We start from the raw sequence: 23360 nt of genomic DNA, 5'->3' as shown, positions 1-23360 counted from the left end.
AAAAATCTGTGTACGTACAGGACATTTTGCACGTGCTTACATGCTGTTTTCAAAACTGTTAAACTTCTGTTCAAAACAATAACATCAAGCAAAACTGAATAATACGAGCGCAAAATTCAACAGCAATATTTGATCAAACATATTTCACATCTAAAAATGCAGTTTAACCAGGCAGATTAGTGTGTATCAGTGGATGGTGTGGATACAAATTCTTGTATTTTGGAATTACTTGCATTATTATTACAAAAAATATAAATAAATAAACGGCATAAAATACTGAGGAATTCTGCATCATGTCTGATTCATTCCAGTAATATATATTGCAGTTATAAACAGAGATGTGTCCTTGTTTTACACAAGAAAACACTGTAATGCTGCATGTTGTTAGTGTTCTTTGCTAGCTCTCTGCAACTCTCACATGGTCACACACTGAAGCTATGCAGGGCTGTGCCTGGTCAGTACCTGGATGGGAGACCACATGGAAAAGCTAGGTTGCTGCTGGAAGTAGTGTTAGTGAGACCAGCAGAGGGCGCCCAACCTGCGGTCTGTGTGGGTCTTAATACCCCAGTAATACTGCTCAGAGCGTGCCGTCTTTCGGATGAGACGTTAAACCGAGGTCCCGACTTTCTGTGGTCGTTAAAAATCCCAGGATGTCCTTCGAAAAAGAGTAGGGGTTTAACTGCGGCATCTTGGCCAAATTTGCCCACTGGCCCCTGTCCATTATGGCCTCCTAACCATCCCCATATCATACCTGTCAACCCACCCGTTTTTCCCGGGATTCTCCCGTATTTTACAGTTCTATCCCATCATCCCGTGAAGGTATTTTCCCGTATTTCTCCCGGATTTTCATTCTTTCTCTGAAGGGTGGCAAATAAACATTAAAGAGCCGAGCCTCCCTATACGCAACCCATACCAAGAAACGGCTAATGAGATTTGATAGCTTGATTTCATTATAATAGCTATTAATTTTAATTAGCTGAACTGTTTGCTAACGTATTTGCTGCTAATGTATACTATTTTTTCTTTTGTAAATAATAATAATAAAACATATTACTGACAATTTAACTGTTTATTTACAGCGAAACAGCTCCAAATGAACATATTTAGTTATTTAGGGATTTTTTTTAAAGGAGGTGGGGGGGGGGGGGGATCCCTTATTATGGTGGGTATATGTGCCTTTTTATCACAACCCAATGTTGACAGGTATGCCCCATATCATAATAGGCTTCATCACTCTGTCTCCTCTCCTCCAATTAAATGAACTAAGGCAACATGATCATTCTCCTAATTGTCCACTGCTAAGATTTTTTTTAAATATAACGCGCCCCTCCACAAAGCTCGCTGAGACCCCCTTGTGGGCCGTGACCCCCCTGTTGGGAACCACTTTTGTAGTGCATTTTGAATGTGAAATGAACTGCTTTACTAAGCTGAAAGTCGGTTAGGAGAGTTGTGTAAAGAGTTTTGCAAAATTGACCTAAGTATTGAGAAATGTGTCCTAGCGTCTGTAAAAAACTGTAATGCAAATCAACACAATCTAAGCGATAGTTCATACTTTGTGGGTACAAAACTGCAGAGGCTATACTGATATATCATTTCAATGGGTAAAGCCAGTGTGTTTGTGTTTCTGCTGTAACTTACACACCTGAAGTAACAGAAGATGATGATGAAGGTGAGGATGAAGCTACAGACGCTCACTGAGATGAGCAGAGCGATATGATGAATGTCTCCAACCACATAACCTGCGCGCATACACACACACCTCATTACATGTCAAACACAAACTGTGCATCATACACTGATTTGGTTTTATGTATACATCCCATCAGCAGCTGTGTGTGTGTGTGTGTGTGTGTGTGTGTGTGTGTGTGTGTGTGTGTGTGTGTGTATTTGGTTTATGTGTGATTGTTTGGCATATGTGTGTGTGTGTTTGGTGTATGTATGTGTGAGTGTGTGTGTGTATATGTGTATTTGGTGTATGTATGTGTGTTTGGCATATGTGTGTGTGTGTTTGGTGTATGCGTGTCTGCTATACTGTATGTGTTTGGCGTATGTATATGTGAGCGTGTGTGTTTGGTGTATGTGTGTGTGCATATGTATGTTTATATCTGTGTGTTTGATATATATGTGTGTCTGTGTATTTGGTGTATATGTGTGTTTGGTGTACAGTATGTGTGTGTGTGGTGTATGTGCGAGTAAGAGTGAGTGTGTGTGTCTGTGTGTGTTTGTGTAATGGACAGAGTGATCTGTGTTCTGCTGTGTTGACTGATGTGAGTTGTATGCTGACAGCCATACTGAGCCCCACAGGTGTTTGAGACTTTCCTGACCTAGATACACGTTTGGGAATAAATCAGACATTTATTTAGCAAGTGTCGCCCAAAGGAAAATACAGAGAATACTAATGATTAATTATTCACTTCAGTGTGTTTGAGTCTGTATTATTGTGGCTAATTGAAGCTACAAATAAAAACCATAAAACAGATATTTAATTTTTGCCTCATAATATAAAATATATCAAGTGAAAATAATTGGAAATTGCAGAATTTAGTCTCAATTAAATGTAAAGTTAAGTTAAAAAAGGATCTATATAAAAAAAAATACTACTAATAATGATAATAATGAAGAATAAAAATAAACTAAATAAACATTTTCACTGACACAAATGAAAACAAAAGAAATGTACTTTAATAAAAATTATTATAAAAATAAATATATAATAAAAATAAAAAACAAATGTAAACTACAATAGTAACTCAATTTTAACAAAGGTCTTTAGTATCCAAGACAAGTATTAAGTTCATGATATCATATTATATCATATATCATGTATCATATCATATCATCTCAAATATCATATCCTATATCTTATATTATAACATTCCACACAGAAATGCCAACTGGCCCAGCCGGGCTCGAACCAGTGACCTTCCACTGCGCCATCATATATTATGTTGTGCTGTGTTGTGTTGTTATAATATATTGTTTTATATTATATTAATTATATTATATTATATTATATTATATTATATTATATTATATTATATTATATATAATTATTTTATATTATATTATATTATATTATATTATATTATATTATATTATATTATATAGCATTATATTATATTGATTATATTATATTATTGATTATATTATAATTATTATTATATTATAATATTATTATATTATATTATATTATATTATATTATATTATATTATATTTATATATTATTATTAATATTATTTATATTATATTATTATTATATTATTATATTATATTATATATATTATATTATTATTTATTTATATGTAATTATATTATTATTATATTATATTATATTGATTATATTATATTGATTATATTATATTATATTGATTATATTATATTATATTATATTATATTATATTATATTGATTATATTATATTGATTATATTATATTATATTGATTATATTATATTATATATATTATATTATATTATATTATATTATTATTATATTACTATATTATTATATTATATTATATTATATTATATTATTATTATATTATTATATCTATATTATTATAATTATATTATATTATTATTATATTATATCATATCATATTATATTATATTATATTATATTATATTATTATTATATTATATTATATATATATATTATATTATATTATTATTATATATATTATATATATATTATATTATATTATATTATATTATATTATTATTATATTATATTATATTATATTATATTATATTATTATTATATTATATTATATTATATTATATTATATTATATTATATTATATTATATTATATTATATTATATTATATTATATTATATTATAGGTGTGTGTGTGTTTGTCTGATATGTGTGTCTGATATGTGTGTATTTGTGTATGAGTTTGGTGTATGCGTTTAGTGTGTGTATACTTACTAGGTGTTCGTAACGGAGGCAGTGTTGGGTGGAGGTCTCTGTTACAGTAGTCTTGATCTGTACAGCACTCGAGCGCTCGCCGCTGCTTGGAGTTCCCTGTGTCCTAAACACACAAACACACACTACATAAACACACACAGTATTTATATTTCTTTCACTCCACTACATACAGTTAAAATCACAATGATTAGCCCTCCTGTGAATTTTTTCTCTTTTAAATATTTCCCAAATTATGTTTAACAAAGCAAGGAAATTTTCGCAGTATTTCCTATAATATTTTTTCTTCTGGGGAAAGTCTTATTTGTTTTATTTCAGCTAGAATAAAAGCAGTTTAAATTTTTTAAGGTCAATATTATTAGCCCCATCAAGCAGTGGTGGAGGTAACGAATTACAACTACCCACGCTACTGTAATTAAGTATATTTTTGGTGTATTTGTACTTTCATGAGTATAATTTTAAGTTTGTAATTCTACTTGTACTTAAGTGCAAATTAAGCTGAGTAATTTACTTTGTTACTTTTAAAATCACAATTTGTCACAGAGTACTGTAATTAAATCAATAGTTCCACCACTGACTTCGGTAGCCAATAAAAAATCCTTATCTTAACGGACCAATGACAAGCCTGGTACTTTATTTGAACCGAAAAACAGGTTCAGGCTACTGCAGATTTACGTGAGCTGACCGTCATCATACAGTCACAAAGTTATCGATTGACTAATGGAGATTCAAGACAGCAATAATGAATCTGAAGAACGCAGATATGAGGAAGAAATAGCAGAGGATGAATGCCCATAGCCACACCCGGAGGAGCTGTTCACCTACAGGTACATAGGGAAGGAAAGGGGACAGCTGTGCTGATGCAGTGTGAATAGCTGTTCTCATCTAAAAATGCTAATTAAATGTATGCCCAAAACTGAAATATCGCATAAAAGACGTGCAAATAAAGCACCATTTCCATCCAATGAGTTAAAAGAACAAAATCGCCACTTCCTGATTAACTGGCGACAAATATCAACAGATAAAAAGTGAATTTGCTGCAGTAGGAGAAGCTGCGTCAATATATTATCTTCATTTAATAAATGACTTGCAAATCTGAAGGCAATCCTGACATGCAGGGAACGCGCGCTGGTGTTTGAAGGCGTGAGACATGGAGTGCAGACGCTTTTGACAGTTCTGGAGGTCATTAATAATATAATAACACTAATATTGAAATGGTTAAGGAGTTTTAGAATGACCAAAACAACACTTTAGATTTTTACAATGTGCTCACCCTGCTGGTTTGTCCATTCACATGCATTTTCAAAATATATGCGCATCATGGCATTTCCATTTACCGTTTTTTTTATGTGCATATCCAAAAAAGCGCATAAAATAAGTGGATGAATCCTGCCCTCCTCTGTGCCATCCGGCTTTCAGAGGGTTTTCACGGGGTCTTAAAAAGTCTAAAATTTAAAAATCTAAATTCATTCATTCATTCATTTTATTTTTGGCTTAGTCCCTTTATTAATCCGGGGTCACCACAGCGGAATGAACCGTCAACTTATCCACATGTTTTACGCAGCGGACGCCCTTCCAGCCGCAACCCATCTCTAAGAAACATCCATACACACTCACCCACACTCATACACTACGGACAATTTAGCCAACCCAATTCACCTGTACCGCATGTGTTTGGACTGTGTGAGGCGACAGCACTACCTACTGCGCCACTGCGTAGCCAAAATCTAAATTTTGGCCTTAAAAAGTGTTAAATTTGCCGTGCTTGGTCTTAAATATTTTTGCACAGGTCTTATTTTTCCGATGTCCATGTAACGCTACATCTAATGCTCATTTAAATTCTTTTTTGTAGTTGTCACTTGGTTTTCGTGGTGTTGTAGTTCTTTATTTCACCAGTCCTAATGTAATTTGCATTATTACAACTACAAATGAGACCAACATGCAATAGCCAATCAGCTTTCTGTTATTGAACTGAATGTGACGTCATCGCTGTGTTTGTGGAGGTTCGCTTTCGGTGCGCGTGACATGATTTCGGCTGGCGGCTTAAACAGATTTGATCTGAGTTGAATATGAAACACTTTGAAGAGATGTTGTCTGAAACAGGTACGACTGTACGGACATCTTTATGATCCGTCTGTGCGCGATCCTCATAGACATAGAGATAACCAGATGACCAAGAGTGTTTGGAAAAGTCTGAGGGATAAGTTTGTTAAAACAAAATAGATGACATGGTAAAAGTGGAGACCCATGTGGTTTTAACATTACAGAATATGCTTTTCCACCATTTATACGTTTTTCACTGATGTATAATTTTGAAGTTAAAACAATGTAACAGCTACCAACTAAAATTAAGTCTTTGATAACTGGAAAAGAGGCGACGCAGTGGCGCAGTAAGTAGTGAAGCAAGAAGGTCGCTGGTTTGAGCCTCGGCTGGGTCAGTTGGCGTTCTGTGTGGAGTTTGCATGTTCTTCCTCCGGGTGCTCCGGTTTCCCCCACAGTCCAAAGACATGTGGTACAGGTGAATTGGAAAGGCTAAATTGTCCGTAGTGTATGAGTGTGATTGAGTGTGTATGGATGTTTCCCAGAGATGGGTTGCAGCTGGAAGGGCATCCGCTGCCTAAAACATGTGCTGGATAAGTTGGCAGTTCATTCCGCTGTGGCGACCCCAGATTAATAAAGGGACTAAGCTGAAAAGAAAATGAATGAATGAATGAATGAATAACTAGAAAAGAATATTTGAACCTATCGGTTTACAGTATACTGATGCCCAATTTCTAGGCTTTATTGTTGATAATGGACAGGATTGTTGGACAATTATTGCCTTTTTTTAGTTTAAAAGTAAAAGACAGAAACTAGCCAGACACTAATGTGTGAATTGTTGAGTGGGCTAAATAATAAAATAAGTTTTTAGTTTTTGCTTTTATTCTTGCCATAATAAAAAATATAATTGTAGAGAAAGCCATTTTCTCTTGTCATTGATATTTAACTTTAATAGGTAGAACTGTCTGAGATATGAACAAAGGCAAGAGATGCATCAAAGTTTGATTTAAAAAAAAATCTTGAATGGTTATAAAACTTTATAATCATTCATTCATTCAGTTTCTTTTCAGCTTAGTTTCTTTGTTAATCAGGGGTCACCACAGAGGAATGAACCATCAACTTATCAACCACATGTTTTCCAACCCAGTACTGGGAAACATCCATACATTCTCATTCACAACTACAGACAATTTAGCTTACCCAATTCACCTTTAGCGCATGTGTTTGGACTGTGGGGGAAACCGGAGCACCCGGAGGAAACCCATGCGAATGTGGCGAGAACATGCAACAGAAACACAGAAACACTAACTGACCCATCCGAGGCTCAAACCAACTAAATTTGTAATCATTATAATAAATTATAAAAATAATAAAAAATTATTAGTTAAAAAATGTTGAACAATATTAATAATATGGCGTAGTTGCGCAAACTTCCGACTTCTCTGTTTATCCGTCTGACTTTACAGTGGGTTTCCTTTAACCGGCCCCAGTCATTTTAAAGAATATCTCAACGGCGAACGCGTTAAGTATAAATTACTTGCCTCGTCCATTGCGTTAGGTGCACGCACAGTCAGCGAAGATGTGCGATGCGGCGCCAGGCGAAAGTATAAATCAGCCTTAAGATGTTTGTTTGGGTTTTTTCTGTACTTCAAGGGTGCATCTAACCTGTCTTTAGTGCTGTTCAATTTAAATAACTTTATTTTACCAATAATTTTGTGATTTTGTATTTTCTCTTGCGTGTATTTTATATAGTGATGTAGGTCTTAAATTGAATACTTCATGGTCTTTAAAAGGTCTTAAAAAAGTCTTAAATATGACATTATGATCTCTGCAGAAACCCTGCTGTTTGTTATCCCATGACACTGGGATACGTTTATACTGTTTATGAAGTTATGAAAGTGTTTAATAAAACTCAATGATGAGAAGACTTACAACCTAATTTTTGTGACATTTTATTTATTTTCTTTGTATATATGTGTGTGTTTAGAGGTGAGCGAATTGTGTTTTATTGCCTGGATCTTGTCTGATTCAGCAATTATGGATAATTCCACCAATACCACCAGCTAAAAAAAGTTATTTGTACTTTTACTTAAGTACTTTTTAACACAAGTACTTTTACTTGAATTTACTTGAATTGAACTTGATTAATTGAGTAGAATTTCAGCAATGTCACAGTACTTGTAATTGAGAACAAATTTTTTGTACTCTTTCCACCACTGCCATCAAGCAATATTTGTTTTCGATTGTCTACAGAACAAACCGTTGTTATACAATGCCTTGCCTAACTAACCTAACCTGCCTAGTTAACCTAGTTAAATGTTACTTTAAGTTGAATACTAGTATCTTGAAAAATATCTAGTCACATATTATCTGTCTTCATGGCAAAGATTAAATAAATCAGTTATTATAAATGAGTTATTAAAACTATTAAGTTTGAAAAATCTTCTCTCCGTGAAGCAGAAATTAGGGAAAACAATATACAGAAGGGGTAATAATTCTGACTTCAACTGTAAGTCTCAATAAATGACAGAACTTGTACTTTTGGGTTAGCTGTTGCCTTAATATTCCTCTAATGCGTGAGGAGTTTTGAAAGTGCTGTTTCATTGACAGGGAGTTACACAAGGCGTTTGTTTGGTCTGTGCTCGAGGACTGATGCTCTAACACTTAAGAGGTTTGTTTTGGAAATTAGAGAGGTTTATGACTCACTCGGCACTGAAACTCTGATCCCACCAGACCCAGACAGCCTGACGTCACTACAGCCGCTCCACCCTCTTCCTCCACCATGGTGAAGCAGTAGCCGTCTGTCCTGAACACACACATATACACACACATGTAACACTGCCCACAACACACCTGCAACCGCATATGACTGAATCAGTAATTGCAGGTGTCCAAAGTCAATATTTCTCTGCTTTTGGCTGCAGTTTTTGTTGTTTTAATTGACGTGGATCAACATCTTATAGGCCATAAAATATATGTTTTCTGCAAAATGTGAACAAAACAAAAAACAAGATTTTTATTTATTTATTATTAATAAATACAGTGGGTATGGAAAGTATTCAGACCCTCTTAAATGTTTTACTCTGTTATGTAGCAGCTGTTTGCTAAAGTCATTTAAAGTCAATGTACACACAGCACCCCATATTGACAGAAAAACACAGAATTGTTGACATTTTTGCGGATTTATTAAAATAGAAAATCTGAAATATCACATAGTCCTAAGCAGGGCTTGACATTAACACACGCCAACCCGCCAAATGCGGGTAGATTTTACCTGTTAGACGGACACTCCAACTAGCCACTTTGGCTGGTTAAAAATAATGTTTAGATTGTAGTTTTCTTAAAAGCAGGGTTCGACAATAAGGATAGCCCAATATGCGCGCAAATGCGATTTTAGAATCGAGAAGCAGCACGACAGACAAAACTAATTGTATTCGCACGAGCAAAAGAAAGCAGGTGAATACCAAATAAGAGGATGATCATTTGCGATAACAGCTGATGTGATGCGCGTGACTGTTTAAAACACGTGCGCGCTCCCATTTCCTTGCGTGAAGCAACCGTGCCTATAAATGCAACCAGTGTAATCGGTTCTCTTTCAAATAGACTAGACAAAAAGTTATGCTCGAGCACCGACCGTCTAGCTGCTTTCAAAAGCTCCAGATTTGTCTTTTTGTAAGCAGCGCCAGTTGCTTTCGCTTTAACTATTATTTGAACAGATTATTAATTGGCCTAACGTTAACCTTGTGCACGTGATCATCCTTTAATTATGACTCATGGTATGTTTTTCAGCTACTTTCTTTTGCTTACGGTTATTTTCGGTAATATGGTTTAAGTATCATTTTTTACAATAACATTGCTTAAATGGGAGTTTAACTCCCCATTTATGTGTAGTCAACTGGTGATCTGGGACCTTTAGCCAGGACAGATTACTGTGCATAGTTTTAGATACATGACAATAATTATATTTTAATGTCAATTGCTTATTTAGTTTTTTTAAAGAAATGTTTTGTTAAATAAAACGTTTACAGCTATATTTTGCTTGTTTTGACACATTTAAAATGTATATATTTAATAAGATAAGAAATAATTATTTATTTATGTTTGATGTGGTCAGAGATACATTTGGTAAATCCTTAATTTTGAGCTCTGAAAAGTCTTGTGAAACAAAAACTAATTGTAAAACGACCCTATGAAACCATGACCCATTTGCTCATGTACCTTGAGCAAGCTCATACTCGACACACAAAAAGTGAAATGAGTAAGGAGGCATGTGGACACAACACAAAATCTAAATCAAGTCATTTTAGCATGTTAAAGTCATATTTATGCATATAAAATATATTTTCCCAACAACAAAATTGTGGCAAGTGAAAATACAGAGTGGCTAGTAATGTTGGAAAACTACTAGCCACAGTGGCTGGTGATCAAAAAAGTTTATGTCAAGCCCTGGTCCTAAGTATTCAGACCATCTTGCTCAGGTGTTTAGTAGAAGCAGCCTTTTAATCTAATACAGCCTTGAGTCTTGTTGAAATGCAACAAGTTTTTCACACCTGGATTTGGGGATCCTCTGCCATTCCTCCTTGCAGATCCTCTCCAGTTCTGTCAGGTTGGATGGTAAATATTGGTGGACAGACATTTTAGGTCTCTTCAGAGATGCTCAGTTGGGTTTAAGTCAGGGCTCTGGCTGGGCCATTCAAGAACAGTCATGGTGCTGTTGTCATGCCACTTCGTTATTTTAGTTGTGCTTAGGGTCTTGTCAGAAGGTAAACCTTCGGCCCAGTCTCAGGTCCTGAGCACTCTGGAGAAGGTTTTCATCCAGGATATCCCTCTACCATGCCGCATTTATCTTTCCCTCAGTTGTCCTATCCCTGCAGCTGAAAAGCACCCCACAGCATAATGCTGTCACCACCATGCTCCACTGTTGGGACCACATTGGACAAGTGATGAACAGTGCCTGGTTTTACCGCTTAGAATTAAGGCCAAAAAGTTCTATCTTAGTCTCATCAGACCAGAGAATCTTATTTCTCATCATCTTGGAGTCCTTCAGGAAAATTTATGCAGGTTTTCATGTGTCTTGCACTGAGGAGAGGCTTTCGTCGGGCCACTCTGCCATAAAGCCCCGACTGGTAGAGGGGCTTTAGAGTAATGGTTGACTTTCTACCACTTTCTCCCATCTCTCGACTGCATCTCTGGAGCTCAGCAACATTGATCTTTGGATTCTTCTTTACCTCTCTCACCAAGGCTCTTCTCCCCCAATACCTCAGTTTGGCCAGATGGTAGGGATGGCTGACGTGAAATTACAAGTGTTTTGAAACACTGCTCTGAAGCAAGATCTGAAACACCAAGGTCACTTGACTAAGGTGATTCAAAACACCCAGGTCACGTGACTAAAGTGTTTCGAAACACCAGGTCACGTGACTAAAGCGATTCAAAGCATCGGTCATTTCAGAGGTGTTTCGAGACCTGGCAAATCTCTATTTGACTGACAGAGTCAGAAAAAAATCTCATGTAGCGTATTGGACCATGCGTCTGCGCAGAGTAACTGTGCTGCAAATAGCCTGAGTTTGAATCCCGACATCTCTGAAATTATGATTTGATGTATTATAATAATATTACTTTTTATGACCGAAACAAGACATATTTATTCACAAAGTGTTCATCAGGATGTCAGACCAATGTTAAAACAAAACACGTTACATAAACAGAGAATTTAAAAACTAACATCTATGGTTGCATCACCCTGGATTTAAACCCTTTATCTCTGCATGCCAGTCTGGAACTATCACCATTTCCCTAAATCACATGAAACCTCAATTACACAACGTGGAGTTTAATACCTCAATTTGCTTAACATAAAAATAAGACTGGTTTTTAAATGTTTCGAAGCTTTGACACATTTGCTTCAACTGTTTCAGTGTTTTATGAAGCCTCGCTTTGCCCACCACTACAGGACGGCCAGCTCTAGGAAGGGTTCTGGTCATCCCAAATATCTTTCATTTAAGGATTATGGAGGCCACTGTGCTTTTAGGAATCTTAAGTGGAGCAGATTTATTTGTAAAACCTTGGCCAGATCTGTGCCTTGCCACAATTGTGTCTCTGAGCTCTTTAGGCAGTTCCTTTGACCTCATGATTCTTATTTGCTCTGACATGCACTGTGAGCTGTAAGATCTTATATAGACAGGTGTGTGGCTTTCCTAATCATGTACAATCAGTATAATCAAACACAGCTGGACTCAAATGAAGGTGTAGAACCATCTATGAAGCCCTGGGTAAAAAATCTGGGTGTTATTCCGGATGATGGCTTGAGCTTTGACAAACGGATAAATGCAGTGGTCAAGTCCTGCTTCTTTCAGCTTCGACTTTTAATAACAGTCAAAATTATTTTATTTAGAGAAATAATCCATGCTTTTATTACCGCTAGATTGGACTATTGTAACTCATTATACTTTGGGATTAGTCAGAAAACCATATCCCAGGTTACAATTAGTTCAAAATGCTGCTGCAAAGGCTTTTAACAGGTACCAAGAAACATGACCACATTACACCAGTTTTACGCTCTTTGCACTGGCTGCCTGTGCACTATCGAGTCACTTTTAAAATGCTTCTCTTGGTTTTTAAATCTCTAAATGGCCTGGCACCTTCTTATCTGTCAGACATGCTAATTGAGCATCAGCCTGGTCGGTCTCTTTGGTCATCTAACCAGAGACTGTTTTGGTCACCTGCAGAGGTGACCGTGCCTTCGCAGTAGCAGGTTCTAGGTTGTGGAATGCTCTGGCCCTCTGTATCAGATCTGTTTCATTCCCTGTCTGTTTAAATCTAGGTTGAAAATTTGAAAATTTTATTTATATAGCACTATTTAACACAACCAGAGGTAGACCAATGTGCTGCACAGTACAAATTAAGACAGAAAAAAAATATATATATATATATTTATTATACTGTGCAGCATATATATATATAATATATATAATATATATATATATATATTTTTTTTTTCTCTGTCTTAATTTGTACTGTGCAGCACATTGGTCTACCTCTGGTTGTGTTAAATAGTGCTATATAAATAAAATTGACATTGACATCTCAAGGATGATCAGAAGAAATGGACAGCGCCTGAGTTAAATATGTGAGTGTCACAGCAAAGGGACTGAATACTTAGGACCATGCAGTATTTCGGTTTCTTTTTTTAATAAATCTGCAAAAATGTCAACAATTCTGTGTTTTTCTGTCAATGTGGGGTGCTGTGTGTACATTAATGAGGAAAACAATTTACTTAAATGATTTTATGCAAATGGCTGCAATATAACAAAACTTTAAAAGGGGAAAATTTAAGGGGGTCTGAATACGATTGATTTTTTTACAAAAAAAAAAAATAAAGTAAGTAATTTGCATTTGGTTAGCACTAATTTGACAGTAGCAAAGTGGACAAACAATACTATATTATTGTTATTATTATGATTATGATTATTATGATTATGATGATGATTGTTAATATTATTATTATTATTATTATTATTATTATTATTATTATTATTATTATTATTATTTCAAAAAGTAAAAAATATTGTACCATATTTGGTAAGCAATGATATGACAATAAAAGTTGACAAAAATACTATATTATTGTTATTATTACAATTATTATTATTATTATTATTATTATTATTATTATTATTATTATTATTAATATTATTATTATTATTATTATTAATATTATTATTAGTGTTATTATTGTTATTAAAAGTTTAAAATGTTGTACCATATTTGGTAAGCAATGATATGACAATAACAGAGTTGACAAAAATACTATGTTATTGTTATTATTATGATTATGATTATTATGCTTATGATGATGATAATTATTATTATTATTATTATTATTATTATTATTATTATTATTATTATTATTATTATTATTATTATTATTATCATTATTTTAAAAAGTTAAAATATTGTACCATATTTGGTAAGCAATGATATGACAATAACAGAGTTGACAAAAATACTATATTATTGTTATTATTATGATAATAATTATTATTATTATTATTATTAATATTATTATTATTATTATTAGTGTTATTATTGTTATTAAAAAGTTAAAAATATTATACCATATTTGGTAAGCAATAATTTGACAATAACAGAGTTGACAAACAATACTATATTATTGTTATTATTATTATGATTATGGTTATGACTATTATTATTATTATTATTATTATTATTATTATTACTAAAAAGTTAAAAATATTACACCATATTTGGTAAGCAATGATTTGACAATAACAGAGTTGACAAACGAAATGAAATACTTTAGCTTTTTGAAAATAATAATAACTGGAACTAATGCAAATTGTATCTCCAATTGTAGAATCACCATCATGTGTGTGCTGGGACGTGTCCTACTACCTGCACGTGTTATTTGTGGAGTCCTCCGGGCAGTGATGATAACAGTAACACCACAGGAAGCGCTGAGGTAAAGCTGGTGCATCACTTCCTGTCTCCCGACGCTCTTCCACCTTCCCAGAATTCCTCAGCAGCATGGAGTCCAAAACATTGGCTGTAGAAGAACAGAGGGCAGAAATGGGTCAGTTATCTGCCTTATACGCATTTAATCAAATCAAAAACGTCCTTTATTTCCTTCCTTCCTGCAAAACTAGCGACGAGAGAGCACACAGAATAATTACTCCAGATTTCCAGACTCTCAGGATCAGAAACGCACAGCTTTGAAGTATGAAATTTATGGCACCTGGGGAAATATGGCTGCAAATATCACATCATTCTCACTCTTTCATCTTCAAATATTCACACAGAGAAAAGGCCCTCAAGGCGTCTTTCAAATTAAACAAAAAGTTGGAAATGTTTTAGTGAGATATGAGGAAGTTATTTGAGAAGTTTATTTGAAGAAGGCCTGTGCAAATACTGAAGTCAATGAATGCTCAATTTGAGAACAGGTGAGTCAAGGATAGATTGGTGTCAAGAATAGACTTGCCAAAAGGCTATTGAGAATGAGATATGAATATATATATATAAGTTCACATGCAAAACCCTTTTAATCCATCAGACCTCTTTTCTTGTAGATGAGCATTTTCTATCAGGCTCCTATAATTAGGTTCAGAAGTTTCATTTTATATGTGATGATAAGGTTATTAGCTGGTAAATAAAATACTTTTTTAAAAATGTCACTTTAGACAATTCTTTGTTTTTTAACAAGGCAAATTTCTTTTGCGTCAAAACCAGCTAAATCTACTAGTGCTTTTATTGCAAAAACCTCTAAATCCACTTACTGGGACAAGACAGTGTAAATAGTTGAAAAATCACTAAAGATGCCATTAGAAATTATTTAATCAAACATAAAACACATTACAACAAACCATGTGAAATTTAAAATATATAAATCTGTCAAGTAAGTGGCGGTTCATATAGAAGATTGGATAAACGTTGCCTGGTCTGACATTCGGATGGTAGGGTCAGAATTTGGCGTCAACAACATGGATCCATCCTGCCTTGGTGAGGGGGATATTTTCTTGGCACACTTTGGGCCCATTAGTACCAATTGAGCATCGTGTCAACACCGCAGCCTACGTGAGTATTGTTGCTGACCATGTCCATCCCTTTATGACCACAGTGTACACATCTTCTGATGGCTACTTCCAGCAGGATAACGTCATAAAGCGCAAATAATCTCAGACTGGTTTCTTGAACATGACAATGAGTTCACTGTACTCAAATGGCCTCCACAGTCACCAGACTCAATCCAATAGAGCACCTTTGGAATGTAGTGAAACGTGAGATTCGCATCATGGATGTGCAGCCGACATATCTGCAGCAACTGCGTGATGCTATCATGTCAATATTGAGCAAAGTGTCTGAGGAATATTTCCAGTACCTTGTTGAATCTATGACACGAAGGATTAGGGCAGTTCTGAAGGCAAAAGGGTACTCCAACCCAGTACAAAAAAGTGGCCGGTGAGTGTATGTATGTATTTATGTATGTATGTATATATATATATATATATATATATATATATATATATATATATATATATATATATATATATATATATATATATATATATTTATGTGTGTGTGTGTGTGTATACACATACACACACATATATATATATATATATATATATATATATATATATATATATATATATATATATATATATATATACGTATATATATATATATATATATATATATATATATATATATATATATATATATATATATATATATATATATATATATATATATATATATATATACACACACATATATGTATACATATACATATATATATATATATATATATATATACATATAGATTCAGATTTTCTTTAGGAAGCTTTATATAAGTATGTATTTTTTTTTAAATGGATTTATTTACTTTTTTCCAGGATATTTTCAGTACCAGTTTTTCCTATATACTGTATGTACATTATATAGTATATAGGAAAAACTGGTACTGAAAGTATTCTGGAAAAAAAGTAAATAAACTGATTTTAAAAAATGACCTTGCTGAGAGCACAATTGTGCTTTTGTGTGCTTGAGCGAGACACTTAACCTGGGGTTACTGCTGCTGTAATTAGTGCAGGGTAAGTCACTGTGTGTGAAAAGTAAGAAACTCACAGTTACGATACTGGGCTGTAAAGTTGATGTGGGTGTTTTCCTTTCCCTCAAGAACACACGACCGAACACACACACATGCACACACGGTTTTAGACGACCACAAAGGTGCTTATAGAAGCTGACCAAACACCCTTCAGTCAAAATAACTGCACATCTGTGAGCTGTTATACAGAGAGAGAAAGAGAGAGAGAGGGGGTGCTGAGGGATGGTGTATATAATTTTGACATCAAGACATAAAAATAAAAATGCTTATTTCACGGTTTGCTGGAACACTTGATTCTGACTTGTCCATTGTTGCGTTCAGTGGTCAGATACTGTTGTATAAAGGTGATTCGCAGTTTTAAAATATCAGACACTCTGTTAGGCTGGGAACACCGTTTTTGAGCCATCAAATCACACTTTTTATAATAAATCATGTAGTAAACACAATCTTATATTCTAAATATATTGTAAAAATATATCTATCATACTTATTCCTATGTATCTACTTGGAGTACATATTTATAAATATAATATCTATTATATTATAATGTTTTCCCAGCACGGTGCTCGGCTATGGCTGGAAGGGTATCCGCTGGGTAAAACATATGCCAGAGAAGTTGGCGATTCATTCCGTTGTGGCAACCTCTGATAAATAAGTGGACTAAGCCGAAGGAAAATGAATGAATGATTATTATAATGTATGTTTAGTATGATCCAAACAGACAAAAACCTAAAGAATTATGAATTATAAAGATATTTTTTAGGAGATATAATTTGCTTTCTAATTTATTCAAAGAATGGCTGGTTTTTAACAAAAATACACTAGGGGGCAGTATAACACCAACAACTTTTGTTCCTTTTCACATTAACGATATTTACAGGCAGTTCTTTGCTCATTCTGAATTCTGAAATATACAAAAAAAACATACTTTAAGTAACGTATTTCAGATTCGCTAAATTTTTGTCAGCGCCCTCAAGTGGATTATGAAATGTACAACAAAACAAACCTTTAGTAACATATTTGAGATTGTAAAAATGTAGTCAGCGCCCTCAAGTGAATTATGAAATGCACAACAAAATGTATCTTAAACGAACCTTCAATAACATATCTCAGATTTGCCCTCTAGTGGATTTATTACTTGAGGCGTGCAACAAAACATAACTGGGGCAACGTATTTTACGCTTCACAAATTAATTGTAGGCTGAGGCCCGCATTTCCAATGAAACTGGGCTGTAGTTACCATAAAAACAACCACAATTCATTGCTGGAGTGTCCGCTTACCCCTATCCAGGTTTATGTTGCAATAATGACCATCTAACGGTACATGACATTATATTTAGCATGTAAAGTCAACTTGAGCATTATGATGCCAACAACTTTTGCTCCTCTTCACATTAATGATTTTTACAGGCACATATTATCCATGAATAAAGGATTATTTTGATGCAATTCTTTGCACAACACCAAAAAAATACCACAAAACAACTTTACAGTGTTTATGACTTGTAATAGAACACGTTTGAGTCACCTATCTATCTCCATATGGACAACTTTTCTGCCATCTTCAATTTGCTCGGTAGCTCCACTTGTACAATTTACCACTAAACGTAACCTAACGTATTTCAGATTTGCAAAAAATGTAGACAGCGCCCTCTAGTGAATTCTAAATTGTACAACAAAACATACCCTAAGTAACGCATTTCAGATTCACAAAAATAGTCAATGCCCTCTAGTGAATTCTGACATGTACAACAAAACGTAGCTTAAGTAAAGTATTTCAGATTCGCAAAAATGTAGTCAGCGCCCTCTAGTGAATTCTGAAATGTATAACAAAGTGTACCCTAAATAACATATTTCCAATTTGCAAAAATATAGACATCGGCCACTAGTGAATTCTAAATTGTACAACAAATTGTACGCTAAGTAACGTATTTCAGATACGCAAAAATAGTGCACTATAATGAATTCTGAAATGTACAACAAAACGTAGCTTAAGTAGCATATATCAGATTTGCAAAAATGTAGTCAGCGCCCTCTAGTGAATTCTGAAATGTATAATAAAACGTTCCCTGAGAAACATATTTCCAATTGACAAAAATATAGGCAGTGCTCCTTTTGTATTCAAAAATGTACAACAAAATGTACCCTAAGCAACATATTTTAAATTTGCAAAAATGTAGTCAGCGCCCTCTAGTGGAAATGTACAACAAAACTTACCCTAAGTAACATATTTCCGATTTACAAAGATGTAGTCAGCGCCCTCTAGTGGAAATGTACAACAAAACTTACCCTAAGTAACATATTTCCGATTTACAAAGATGTAGTCAGCGCCCTCTAGTGGATTCTGAAAAGTACAACAAAACGTACCCTAAGCAATATATTTTCAATTGACAAGAATATAGGCAGTGCTCCTTTTGTATTCTGAAATGTACAACAAAACGCACCCTAACATATTTTCGATTTACAAAAATGTAGTTAGCGCCCTCTAGTGGATTCCGAAAAGTACAACAAAACCTACCCTAAGCAATATATTTTCAATTGACAAGAATATAGGCAGTGCTCCTTTTGTATTCTGAAATATACAACAAAACGCACCCTAAGTAACATATTTCCGATTTGCTAAAATTTTGTCAGCGCCCTCTAGTGGATTCTGAAAAGTACAACAAAACGTACCCGAAATAGCATATTTCAGATTCGCAGAAATAGACAGCGCCCTCTAGCGAATTCTAAAATGTACAATCAAACAAACTCTAAGCAACGTATTTCATACTCACAAAAATGTAGACAGCACCCTCTAGTGGAATTACTATTTGAACGTGCAACAAAACCTACCCGGAGCAACACATTTTCCGCTTCATAAAAAAAATGTAAGCACATATTTCCAATGAGCTGGGCTGGAATTACCATAAAAATAACCACAATAGCTCATTTGTTATTCTTTATCTGCGTTATACACATATACTCATTACTGGAGTGTCCCGCTTACCCCAAACTGGGTTTATTTTTACAATAATGACCATCTAACGGTACATTATGTTATATTTAGCATGTTAAAGTCAAGATCTCATTCTCTCGCAGCAAACTATTCCTGTCTTTCACTCTCTCCGTTACAAACACCATCACTAGTCTAAACTCACTAATGCTCTGCTTACATTACAGAGCAGAACACGCCGTTTCAGCCCGGATGAAGAATGAAGGTCAGTCTATGTGTGTGTGTGTGTGTGCGGATTTTAAAGCGTTCCAGTACGTCTAACGCACATAATTAAGCGACGACTTTAATCCTTCAAAGTACAGGCTCGCTTACGCAGACATGTGAATGTATACAGTAAGACTCATTGATGTGAAGGACATAAACACTTCTGCTTTCCCACACACTCACACACTGAGTCTGATGCACTGCTCAGTGTCTCATCTCCTCTCCATCTGATGCATTCATTTCACATGTGTGCGCTTGTATGAAACGCACACGCATAAACGCCGACGGATTTGGCCCACGCTAACATAGTTAAGAAAGTCCTGTGAAAACAGTCGTAAACACAGTCGGTGCTGCGAGACGTAACGTATAAACAGAACAGCTCATTTATAAGCGCTAACCGGAGAGCGCTCGGTTTATAGTGACGCGCAGCTTATAGGGTCAGCGCCGCACTTCTAGACTGTTTTATCACTGCATTAATTTACTTTTTAGCACAGATAATTCTTGCTTTAGTTCTAGTTGTTCTGACTAGTAAGTAAAAATTCACAAAATTCACAATTTAGCCACACAGACTCCTATTCGTCCCACATAAATAACAGTAATGCATACCTAGCTAACCCCATAGAGACTGTGTCTGTTCCTCGTATTATTAGATCAAGAAACAAACGTACTGTGTGCTCCAGAAATAATCTATTAAGAATTAAACCAGAAAAAACACTAAAAAGTGAAAATACAAATTTCATGAAGCTTGGTCTCCTAAACATCAGGTCACTAGCACCTAAAGCACTTATCATAAATGAAATAATAACAGATAACAATCTTAATGCACTCTGTCTCACTGAAACCTGGCTGAAACAAAATGACTATATTAGTTTAAATGAAGCAACTCCTCCAGGATTCTTATATAAACATGAGGCTCGTCAAACTGGTCGTGGTGGTGGAGTCGCGTCAATCTTTAGTGATATTCTTAATGTTAATCAGAGAAACGGACTTATGTTTAGCTCCTTTGAAGTACTAGCGCTTAATGTTGTCCTTCCAAACACTATGCAAAAACCTATGTTATCTCTCGCTCTAATCACCATATATAGACCTCCAGGACCCTATGTCAATTTTCTAAAAGAGTTTTCTGATTTTATCTCTGACTTACTAGTTAAAACTGATAAAATACTAATTGTAGGAGACTTTAACATCCACATAGATGACGCTAACGACACATTAGGGCTCGCGTTTATGGACTTGCTGGTCTCACTAGGAAAAAAGCAAAATGTTATTGGTCCAACTCATCGCCTAAAGCATACACTAGATCTAATTCTGTCTTATGGAATTGAGGTCACTAATGTAGACATTATACCACAAAGTGATGATATTACAGACCACTACCTCTTACTATATAAGCTGTGTTTACCTGAAATTAGCAGATCCGCTCCGATATATCGCCCTAGTAGAACTATTGTTCCGTCCACTAAAGATGAATTTATAAATAACTTACCTGATCTTTCTCTACTTCGAAATGCACCCGCAAACGCAAATGACCTTGATGTAGTAACCAGCAGTATGGATGCCATCTTTACTAGCACTCTAAATACTGTGGCACCCATCAAACTAAAAAAGGCTAGAGAGAATAAAACTACACCATGGTATAATAGTCAAACCCGCGCTCTCAAAACAGCAGCCCGTGCCCTGGAACGTAAATGGAAAAAAACTAATTTAGAAGTCTTTCGAATTGCATACAAAGACAGTATGTCCAGCTATAGGAGGGCTTTAAAATCTGCCAGGGCTGAGCACCTCCGCCAACTGATAGAAAATAATCAAAACAATCCTAGATTCTTATTTAACACCATCGCTAAATTAACAAATAATCGGTCATCTTTGGAACAAAACGTTCCACCGCAAATTAGTAGTGATGACTTCATGAATTTTTTCAGTGATAAAATAGAAGGCTTTAGACAGAAAATAGGAGATATTAAACTTTCTGCACCGCCTTATACTTCAGATCCAGTAAACACGCCTCTGAATCTAAATAACCTACAGTGCTTTAAAATCATAAAACAGGAAGAACTAGACAAAATTATAAATAGCTCTAAATCAGCTACGTGTATATTGGACCCAATTCCAACAAAGTTACTGAAAGAATTGCTACCTGTTATAGGAGAACCTCTTCTTAACATTATCAACTCTTCTTTATCTTTAGGCCATGTTCCAAATCCTTACAAGTTAGCTGTTATTAAACCTATTATTAAGAAACCACAACTGGAACCCAGCAACTTAGCTAATTATAGGCCTATTTCAAACCTTCCATTTATATCTAAAATACTAGAAAAAGTTGTTTCTGCTCAATTATGCTCCTTTCTGCAGACCAACAATGTTTTTGAAGTGTTTCAGTCAGGTTTCAGAGCTCATCACAGTACAGAAACTGCATTAGTGAAAATAACCAACGATTTACTCTTAGCTGCTGACCAAGGGTGCATCTCGCTATTAGTTCTACTCGATCTTAGTGCGGCATTTGACACCATTGACCATGGTATCCTTATTAATCGCTTAAAGTCTACAGGTGTCCAGGGACATGCCCTACAATGGTTTAAGTCATACTTATCTGACCGTTACCAGTTTGTAAATATTAATGGACAGCCTTCACAAATCAGCCCAGTAAAATACGGGGTGCCTCAAGGATCAGTTTTAGGCCCTTTACTGTTTACAATATACATGCTACCCCTGGGAGACATTATTAGAAGACATGGGATCAGCTTTCACTGCTATGCAGATGATACTCAATTATATATTTCAACTAAACCTGACGAGACGTCTAATCTGTCCAAGCTAACTGAGTGTATTAAAGATGTTAAAGACTGGATGACCAACAATTATCTTCTCTTAAACTCAGACAAAACAGAATTATTACTTATTGGGCCTAAATACTGTACACAGCAGATCTCACAACTCGACCTACAATTAGAGGGATACAAAGTTAGCGTTAGTTCTACTATAAAAGATCTGGGTGTCATATTAGACAGCAATTTAACTTTTAAAAATCATATTTCCCATGTCACAAAAACTGCTTTCTTTCATCTGAGAAATATCGCTAAGTTACGAAGTATGCTATCCATCTCAGATGCAGAAAAGCTAGTCCATGCTTTTATGACTTCTAGGCTGGACTACTGTAATGCACTGTTTGCTGGCTGCCCAGCATCCTCTATTAACAAACTTCAATTAGTACAAAATGCAGCTGCCAGAGTTCTTACCAGGTCTAGAAAATTTGATCACATCACCCCAATTTTATCCTCCTTACACTGGCTGCCTGTTAAGTTTCGTATTGAATTTAAAATATTGCTTCTTACATATAAAGCTTTAAATAATCTAGCTCCTGTTTATCTAACCAATCTTCTGTCTCGCTACAATCCAACTCGCTCTTTAAGATCTCAAAACTCAGGGCTTCTGGTAGTACCTAGAATAGCAAAGTCGAGTAAAGGAGGTCGAGCCTTCTCATTTATAGCTCCTAAACTCTGGAATAGCCTTCCTGATAACGTCCGAGGCTCAGACACACTCTCCCAATTCAAAACTAGATTAAAGACCTATCTGT

At 34.9% G+C, this 23360-nt stretch overlaps 1 protein-coding gene across 2 annotated transcripts in view; it reads right to left on the bottom strand.

Annotated features, from left to right (window-relative positions):
• The window catches only part of bmpr1ba (bone morphogenetic protein receptor, type IBa), a 143222-nt gene that overhangs the window by 24686 nt on the left and 95176 nt on the right, over window positions 1-23360 (bottom strand). For both annotated transcript variants that reach the window (XM_056457309.1, XM_056457310.1), the window contains 4 exons: window positions 14379-14529; window positions 8673-8772; window positions 3930-4032; window positions 1643-1739 (listed from right to left, as the gene is read on the bottom strand). In XM_056457309.1, the coding sequence (XP_056313284.1) occupies window positions 1643-1739; window positions 3930-4032; window positions 8673-8772; window positions 14379-14529 (451 nt within the window). The remainder of the gene's footprint in view (window positions 1-1642; window positions 1740-3929; window positions 4033-8672; window positions 8773-14378; window positions 14530-23360) is intronic.

Source organism: Danio aesculapii, chromosome 5 (assembly GCF_903798145.1).
Source record: "Danio aesculapii chromosome 5, fDanAes4.1, whole genome shotgun sequence".
NCBI lineage: Eukaryota > Metazoa > Chordata > Actinopteri > Cypriniformes > Danionidae > Danio > Danio aesculapii.
Note: the sequence above shows the minus strand (reverse complement) of the source record. Positions and strands in the feature narration are given on the sequence as shown.